General features: G+C 36.2%; 1 protein-coding gene and 1 non-coding gene across 3 annotated transcripts; one reads left to right on the plus strand and one right to left on the minus strand.

Annotated features, from left to right (window-relative positions):
• Positions 1-3448: 3448 nt before the first annotated feature.
• On the plus strand, positions 3449-7114 carry LOC104230778 (ethylene receptor 2-like). Of its 2 annotated transcripts, XM_070158507.1 has the most exons (3): positions 3449-3535; positions 4646-6454; positions 6539-7114. In XM_070158507.1, the coding sequence occupies exons 2-3, from the start codon at positions 4700-4702 to the stop codon at positions 7067-7069; spliced, it is 2286 nt and encodes a 761-aa protein (XP_070014608.1). In that variant the 5' UTR covers positions 3449-3535; positions 4646-4699; the 3' UTR covers positions 7070-7114. The 2 variants fall into 2 exon arrangements, with proteins under 2 accessions (XP_070014608.1, XP_009781956.1); XM_009783654.2 differs by lacking the exon at positions 3449-3535 and having other exon boundaries at positions 4540-6454; positions 6542-7114.
• A 1711-nt stretch (positions 7115-8825) lies between these two features.
• On the minus strand, positions 8826-9018 carry LOC138882060 (U2 spliceosomal RNA). Its single transcript, XR_011403525.1, has one exon. It is a non-coding gene; the product is annotated as a U2 spliceosomal RNA (small nuclear RNA).
• Between the last annotated feature and the right edge of the window lie 689 nt (positions 9019-9707).

Here is a 9707-nt window from a genome sequence, read left to right on the forward strand (position 1 = left end):
GCATATTCCGACGACCACATTTTCAACGCAACACTATCAAGTCAATTGCCCTTTGAGAAATCTATTATTTACCAAGATATATTGATGATAATTTAATCAAATAGTGATGAATAATTTAAGGACTCAATTAAAAATATATTATTTTAACGCGAAATGGATTCTTATACTTAACAAAAGAAAACTACCAATCAAACTAGAATGTAAAGGTAAAGAACTATACTAAAGTGCAAACTATTAACATTTACCATAAATTTTATGAAACTTTGTATGTATAAGTGTAATAATAAATTTGAAATAGCTAATCTTATAGTCGGTTTGGTTCGGTTTTTTTGGTTTTTTTCCGATTAAAACCAAAACCAAACCAAATTTGATCGGTTTTTAAAATTCAAAACCAAAACCAAACCAAACCAAAAAGTATCGGTTTTTTTGGTCGGTTTGGTTTGGTTTTCGATTTGGTTCGGTTTTTCGGGTTTTTATGAACACCCCTAGTTGCAGGTGCACAGGTATTTTGTACTTCGTGATCGCGAAGCAACTCTCGCGATCGCGAAGAGTAAATTTGTCTGAGGGAGCAATCTCTCTACGCAAACGCGAGGCACTGGTTGCGAACGCAAAGCGTTGGGGGCATTACCCTTCGCGAACGCGACTAGGCTATCGCGAACCCGAAGAATAGGAACTCGGGGAGGAGAAAGATACACTACGCGAACACGACAAGTGGCTCAAGAACGCGAAGGTTAGGGGAGATATACCTTCGCGAACGTGTAGGGTGTCTCGCGAATGCGAAGGTTGGGATTCTTTTTACTTAATTGATTTCTATTAGGGATTTGAACCAATTTTTCTCATTATAATCAGTATTCTTTGGAATTTTTACTTACTTTTCTTATTTGTGGCATGTAATTAGTGTTACTTGCTTTAGTCCAGCGGATTAGTTAATTTATGGTCAATTACGATTTGTTACCTTATTTAAGCCCCAATCAGGGCTGGTAATGGATTCTCTTTGTACTGATATGATCTTCCCGGATCTGTTTGTGTTAATTATATCTATCTACTTTATTTATGAACTTCAAATCCTTTTTTACCTTATTTGTTTCATCTCCCTAAGTGCTATATATACACTCTCATTCTGATTCTTTAAACAACGAACATGAGTTCAAACACACACACACACTTTCTCTCATCTCTCTCTCTCTGCTACTTGTGTTCATTGCTTGTCTAGCCGGCTGAAAGCCTAGGCTAGGCTGTTGAATCCTGCCTACTTTACCGGGAGAAATTCAAAAGTAGTCAGATTTACAACTGGTCGTTCAAAAATAGCACAGTTTCAAAAGTAATCGAAATTTCGCCACTTTTCATGTAAAAATAAATCTGAGCGAAAACACTGTGCAAAACTCGGAAAATACGCCAGTATATTATGTTGGAGTTCCAGCATAAGTATACTTGATACTGGAGTTCCAGGATAAGTATGCTGGAACTCCAGCATAATATGATGGAGTTCTAGGATAAGTATGCTGGAACTCCAGCATAATATGATGGAGTTCCAGCATAAGTACACTAGAACTCCAGCATAATATACTAGAGTTCCAGTAAGTATATATGTCCAGCATAATATACTGGAGTTTGGAGCACCGGTGCTCCAGTCTTCAGTATATTATACTGGAGCCAGCAAAGTATATCGGTCCAGCATAATATGTTGGAGTTCATACACAGGTACACCGAACTCCAGTATATTATGCTGGACCGATCTCTGTTGCAGTAAAATAGTGGCTATTTTTCATTGACTTGGTAAGTGCTGGTTATTTTTGAATGACCAGCCCGAAAACTGGCTATACCATGCTATTTTTACTACTTTACCTTCTATTTTTGCTTCCTTAACTGGTATGCTCCCACTATTGCCATTCAATTAAATCTATATGTTTTTCTTATAATCAGTATGTTTTTCTTCTAAATCTGTATGTTTTCCGGCTCAGCATGTCTACTGTTATTTATACCTGCATTATTGACGATTGGCAATGATATAAAAACATACGTCGAATGGACCGGGTAAATTTCACAAATGGTCATATAACTACGACCTTTTTTTTTTACCAAAGTCATATAATTTTGTTTTCTCTCACAAAAATGATAAAACTTTCACTAACTCACACAAAAATAATAGTGACCGAAAAACACGATTTTTTAATACATAGTACTTTTCTTCCGGTGTTTTTTTGTTTTTTATTTTCAATCTAATAAATAATCATTTAAGTCTATTCAGTAAATTGACGAAAGACTGTGATTTATGCCTTTTATGGCAACGATTTCGTGCTAAATTTGGTGGATTTTTCCGTATCTTTTAATTTTATGGCGTGTAATTTGCTCGTTACAATTTACGTTTCTATATCATTGCTATTCAATAGTTTATATATAATTTACCTCAACTGATGACATACTAAACTTTCTTTTCCCCTATGAAGCTGTTAACACTTGCCATAATAAGACTAAAATGTTGATATAACTAGGAATTAGAATAAGAGATCCCAAGGAATTAGTATTAACAAATCTTACCATATCCATTAATTAATTGCTTGCATTTTTCAGTATGCTGTATAATGTATATACGAAAGCAAAAAAAGTACTTGTGTTAAATATCAATATATCGGTAATAAATTACATTTTACCGACTGAATTTGGTGTTTTTTACATCAAATATTATCATTGAAAGAATTTTAGGGTAAATTTACTTGAAAAATAGTTAGTTAGATTATCATATGTGCTCGAGTATATACCATAAGTAATTAATTATTTGAAATCTCAATTTCTTTTTTATTCGTATATGCCATGATCCCGCTTCATTTACAAAAAGGGAAAATACTGGTTTACATATTATAATGGATAATTCTATTTTTTTTTCTATAGAAAAGGTAAATAAACTAGATAAACGTGTGCTTCGTATAAAGTATAAACATTTTGAATGATACGAATGAATTATTTTGAAGAGAAAACTTAAAAATGAAATATGTTGAGGTAAAAAACTTACCAAGTATAGATCAATTACGCTTAAAACGTAAATGATGTAATAGATTTTTATTTTTGTAAAAATGTCTATATTTTCTAGTAATAGCATTTAGCCGCTTAGGAGGAAAAAGAAATAAAGCTAGGACTTAGTGAAAATATCGTTCACTCTACATAAGTTTAACCAGAAAATATTGTTGATCAATTTCCCTAAAACAGTTAGACAAATGGTTTAAAAATTGAATTGGCTAAAGAAAATCGCCTTTTGTAAATAATATCAAAAAAGGAAAATAGAACACTTTACAATAATACCAAAGATAGAGAGGAGAGGGAGAGAGAGTAATGAATATGCTATATGCTAATTAAGTGAAACAATAACGGATTATTAATATAAATAAATTGGGTAAAAGGTTTACTAATACTCCGACTACTTAATAAGGATAGTGAAACGTTTGAAACTTGCGTTGGAGCGCAGAAGAGAAAGTGTTGATTGTAAAATTTCGGAGAATTAGAGGAGTTTCATTTGCTTTTTCTCCTTAATTTTCTAACTGTAAGAATGTTCTTAGTTTAATTTTTTAATTTTTTACTTTTTATTGAAAATCCAGTTGTTTGCATGCCTTAGTTCTTGTTAGTGAATTTTAACTTTCATTTCAAAGTTGTTTGTGGCATTTCATTGTGTTGTGGTGAATGTTGTTGAGGTGGATAATGATTTCATAGAGCTATTGATAGTTCCTATTTTTTTTGAGCCGATGGTATATTGGAAATCGCCTCTCTACCTTACGGTAGGGGTAAGTAAGGTCTGCATAAACACTACCCTCCCTAGACCCCACTTATGAGATTATATTGGGATAGTTGTTATTGTATTGAAAGTTGGTATTTGAATAAAACATTTGAACTTGCAACCTAAAGCAATTTTTAAACTACTTCTCTTACGTTAAGGGGATTCAAAAATTAATATATATACCACAAATTTGTTTTTGCCCTATTTGTATAGTACAATTTTCCAACCGAGCGGATTCAATTGAACCCCTTCCTTGTATGTGGCTCCGCCACTGCGTTATAGGCTCTGGTTTTGGAAATTAACACAACATATGGTAATCGAAAATGGATGTTGGTGCATGCATTTGTATATACATCTATGAGATTTTATATTGTCATTTAAAGCCTTTTTAAAAGGACAGCCCGATGCACTAAACTCTCTCTATGCATGCAGTGGCGGAGCCACATTGAAGCAAGGGGTGTTAAGCGATGCCCCTTCGCCGAAAAATTACGCTATTTTGCTAGATAAATTTTTTATTTTATGCATATTTACTATACGTTGACTTCTCTTGACTTTTCGATGTATCTAATTATTTTTATCTTGACACCCATAGATGAAAATTCTGGATCCGCCACTGTATGCGCGAGGTCCGGAAAAGGGCCGGATCACAAGAGTTTATTGTATGCAGTCTTACCCACGGTAAGAGGTTGTTTCCACGTGTCGAACTCGTGACCTCCTGGTCACATGGCAGCAACTTTATCAGTTACGCCAAGGCTTCCCTGTTTAAAGCTTTTCTATTTCTTTAATTTGTGTGTTTGCTATGTACTTGGACGTGTTGTTGAACAAGATCGAATTGAATCTTGACAAGTCTGTCTTTGAATGTATGGTTGGATTTGTTAGGTCTCTGATTGCACATTAAGCAGCATTTGGTGCTGAAAAGAACAATTCCAGTAAATGAACAGAAGACTTGGTCTTTCAGTTGACATGTTAAAGGCAGTGGCATCTGGATTGTTGATCTTAGCGTTGCTTGTTTTCGGATCGAAAGCTGATAATGGCTTTACTGAATGTTATTGTGATGGTGATGAGAGATATTGGAGTATGGACAGGATTTTATGGTACCAGAAAATGAGTGATATCTGTATTGCAGTAACTTATTTTTCAATCCCAATTGAGATAATTTACTTTGTCAGCTGTTGTAACTTTCCCTTCAAATGGTTGCTTTTTCAAATGGGAGCATTCATTACATTCTGTGGATTAACTCATTTTCTCAATTTCTTGGCTTCCAGTCGCCATCCCACATTTCAGCTTCAGCTTGCCATTCTTGTTTCCAAAATCTTCACTGTCGCGGTTTCGTGGATGACTGTTTTTACCCTTGCCAAAATCATCCCTTTGCTGCTTAAAGTTAAGGGAAGAGAGTTTATGTTGCGAAAGAAGGCTTCGGATCTTTACCGAGAAGTTGGAATAATAAAGAAGAAAACGGAAGCTGGAATGCATGTTCGGATGCTTACACAAGAGATCCGAAAGTCACTTGATCGTCATACAATACTATATACAACTCTGGTTGAGCTATCGAAGATATTGGATTTGCAGAATTGTGCTATTTGGATGCCTAATATGAACAAAACTGAGATGAACCTGACTCATGAGCTTACGACGAGGAACTTTTCCTGTATGCCTATCCCAACCAGTGATTCAGATGTAAAAGAGATAAAGCGGAGTGATGGTGTAAAGATACTTGATGCTGACTCCCCGCTCGCTGTTGCAAGTAGTGGTGGGAGTTGTGAGCCGGGAGCAGTGGCTGCAATTAGGATGCCACTGCTGAGGTTGTCGAATTTCAAAGGTGGAACTCCTGAGATTGTCCCGCCATGTTACCCAATCCTGGTTTTAGTTCTTCCTAGTGGGAAAGGTAGATCTTGGAGTAACCAAGAAATCGAGATAGTTAGGGGTGTAGCCGATCAGGTTGCCGTGGCTCTGTCTCATGCTGCGGTTCTTGAAGAATCTCAACAGATAAGAGACGTATTGATCGAACAGAATCAAGCTCTGCACCAAGCGAAACAGGACGCTCTTAGTGCAAGTCAAGCAAGGAATGCATTTCAGAGTGTTATGAGCCACGGGCTGAGAAGACCTATGCATTCAATTTCAGGTCTACTCTCCATGTTACAGGATGATGGCAAGTTAAGTAAAGAGCAACAGCTTCTTGTCGATACGATGGTTAAAACCAGCAAAGTCGTCACAACCCTAACGGATGAGGTGATGGATACTTCAGAAAAGGGCGGGTTGAGATTCCCGTTGGAGATGAGGCATTTTCAGCTACATTCCTTCATAAGAGAAGCTGCTTGTCTTGCCAAGTGTTTGTGTACTCTTAGGGGTTATATTACTGGCATTGAGGTTGACAGATCTTTACCTAATCATGTTATGGGTGATGAAAGAAGAGTGCTTCAAGTTATACTTCATATGGTTGGAACTCTTTTGAAGGGCAGCGATGGCGGGTATCTCACCTTCAGAGTTCTCCCGGAAAGTGGAAACGAGTTAAGTTGGAAAACAAGGAGATCAAATGATGATATCTATATCAGGTTTGAAATTTGCACAAGCATTAAACGATCTCAGCCCGAGGGCATAACATCCTCATTACCACATTGTACGCAAAGATACCGCAGTGACGAGGTTGAGGAGACCTTGAGCTTCAGTGTTTGTAGAAAGCTGGTTCAGGTATGGATCACACTATCATAAATAGCTTTTGTTGTCTTGTTTTTCGCTTTGCATTAACTTGATTTTGGTATGTAAAATGAAAAGCAGATGATGCAAGGAGACATCTGGATAGTCCCAAATTGCGAAGGTTTTGATAAAAGCATGGCTGTTGTTCTTGGCTTTCAAATTCTTCCATCTAGTACAATAGTCAAGCCCGAGCCTGATCACTCGCATTCTGTTATCCACGGTGTCAAAGTTCTATTAGCCGACTCTGATGATGTGAATAGAGGAGTAACGAGGAAGATGCTCGAGAAATTGGGATGCAACGTTGCTGTAGTTTCATCTGGATACGACTGCCTTGGTGCTCTTGGCACCGATGTGTCCTCGTTTCGAATTGTCCTGTTGGATCTTCGCTTGCCTGATTTGGATGGCATTGAAGTTACCATGAGAATTCAAACGTTTCGAAACAGTAGCTGGCCGTTGATTATTGGTTTAGCTGCAACTGCTGATGAAGATGTAAGTGGAAGATGTCTGCAGATTGGAATGAATGGAATTATATGTAAACCAGTGCTCTTACCAGGACTTGCTCATAAGCTTCAGAAAGTCCTGCTCCAGGCAAGCAGAATCATTTCGTAATGGTTAAAATTGTTAATGAAGTATCTCATTCTCTTTTTTAAACAAAAAAATGTACTCAGTTAAAAGTCAAAACTTTCTTTAGCTCTTCTTTTCACATAATTTTTAAGCTCTATAGCTTTTAGCTGAAGCATGCTAGCATCTGCTCATTCAGTTTATATTGAAACTTGACAATTTGGTACATCTAAGTTGTGTGGATTCCTCAAAATGTCGGATCCTTCAAAAATATTCTGCTTTTGGACAATTCGACACGCACCCAGCAACTTTTTCGAAAAGTCCAGGCAACATAATAACTAACATATTCGTATAGAGGAAGTATAATGTTAAGAGTTAACTTGTAGCCCGGTGCATTAAACTCCCGTTTTGCGCGGGGTGGGGAAGAGCCGGACCACAAGGGTCTATTGTACGCAATCTTACCCTGCATTTCTGCAAGAGACTGCTTCCACTGGTCGAACTCGTGACCTCCTGGTCATATGGCAGCAACTTTACCAGTTAGGTCAAGGCTCCCCTTCTTAATAGATAACTTGTGAATTGCTATATTTCAGTTTGTTCCAACACAAAGTATCCTAAGGCAGAGCAGTGAGCAGATAGCATTCAATATTCCAGTAAGCCACAGATTCCTTCATCAGAGCTAAGCTTCAGATAACTTATATTTTCTGCAGACAGTTTATGTTGTTTATTTGAAAGGAAAAAGTTGTCTCCATGTGACCTATAAATTACGGGTTCGAGCCGTGTAATCAGCCACTGATGTCTGTATCAGGATCGGTTGCATGCCTACATCACATCCCGAGGTTGTAATCCTTCTTCAGACCCTGGTGGTTGGGAGGGGGAGAGGAGGGGAGGTGGGGCAGAAAAAAAAAACAGAAAATTGAAAATACAAAAAAAAAAAAAAATTGAGGGGGGAAGGGTTGGTGGTGCAGAAAAAAAAAAACAAAAAACTAAAAGTTCAAACAAAAAAAAGTAAAAAAATTCTTTTTGAAGGAAGGGGGGTTTTGCGCGAGGGGACAGGGTGGGTGGATGGTGCAGAAAAATAAAAGAATATAAAATTAAAAATACAAAAGAAAAAAGTAAAATTGGGGCAACTAAATAAATTTCTATATAAGTTGGGTTGAGATACCTTTTGTTTTGGGTGAATTTCATGGGTTGTATTTTGGCTGCTTAATGGGTCAGAATGGGCTATAAAATATAATGGGTTAACTTGGGCTCAAATTAGCCCATGAGCTAAAATGTTTGTAACTCAACCCTTAATCTCTAGGCGAGTTAGGCGGGTTAGATGGATTTGGGCTCAAATTGCCACCCCTACACACAATATAACTTTCCGACGAATATTGAATCCCTCCAAAGTAATTCTGACCGTGGAGGTTGAAGCCTATAAATAAGCTTCGAAAGATGCATTAGAAAAGCTTAGAATCAATAAATTTTTAGGGGTCGTTTGGTAGGGTGTATTAGAATAATATATATATATATATATGTATGTATAATTGTGTATAATTAATGTATATCGACTAAAAAGAATAAATATTAAATATGGCCGGTTATTTGTGTAACAATCCGGTTATCCTAGAAATTTTAGAATGCTAGGACTTGTCAATATGAATCCGGCAAACCAGCGGAAGGAAAAATCAAATCACTCATTAATATCAATCAACTTTTAATTTGCATCAATCCCTAATTATCAAGCATGCCTATGATTTACCAAAAGAAAAAGGAAGAAGCAACACAGACAAATTTAGGGTTTGAATTTTATGGATTTTTTTTTGTGGGGTGCCCAGGCCCTTGCAGTAGTGTAACGTTTGGGCGACACTTGAGAGCCCAGATAGCAAGCTATCTTAGTGGACTCTCCCTTAAAAAATTAAATTAATATCGTATGAGTTAATGACTCACATATTAGATATTAAACTGATAAGAACAGATACTACACTTGATCTTAGCCAAAAGTCCGAGAAAGGCATAATTTTATGGATTTGAATTCGAAATTCTACGATATTCCATTTGATTTACGGGGTTCTAAATCTATTATATATGTATTTGTTTAATAAATTTCTTAATATATATTACCAAAATATTGAGTGAGATGAACTCATAACACATACAATATATCCTCTCTTAGAACAAATAGAGAAAACTTAACCAGTAGTTGGCAGTGGACTATATGAGTTAAGGGGTGGGCATAAAATCCGAAAAATCGAAAAATCGGTATCGGTTTTTCGATACTAATTCGGTATGAATTTTTTGGTATTTCGATATTTCAGTATGGTCTTCGATATTGAACTTTTAATACTTCGGTATACCGAAATATCGAAATATTTTAGTGAATCTTACAGAAATGTCCCAAAAAAGTCTCCGCTTACCAATTTCTAACCATTAATCATACACTTACAAAAACTAGCCAAACACATATAAAAATTTAAAACACAAATAAATAAAGTTATTTCTCTCCGAGAACCACACACAAATATCTTCTTCCATATTTTTAAGTGTGATTAGCAACATTAGATGCAAGACGGAAATGAAATTTCGTGGATGAGGTAGCAAATAAGGTGATGAAATACATACATACATACATACATACATACATACATACATACATACATACATACATACATACATACATACATACATACATACATACATACATACA

The sequence above is a fragment of the Nicotiana sylvestris genome, chromosome 1 (assembly GCF_000393655.2).
Source record: "Nicotiana sylvestris chromosome 1, ASM39365v2, whole genome shotgun sequence".
Classification (NCBI taxonomy): domain Eukaryota; kingdom Viridiplantae; phylum Streptophyta; class Magnoliopsida; order Solanales; family Solanaceae; genus Nicotiana; species Nicotiana sylvestris.

What these genes read in the sequence shown, in the direction of transcription:
- LOC104230778 (XM_070158507.1), top strand. Translation starts at nt 4,700, where the DNA reads ATGAACAGAAGACTTGGTCTTTCAGTTGACATGTTAAAGGCAGTGGCA. An exon ending in TTTGTAGAAAGCTGGTTCAG is followed by an intron (nt 6,455 to 6,538) that starts GTATGGATCACA and finishes TAAAATGAAAAG; the next exon opens with CAGATGATGCAAGGAGACAT.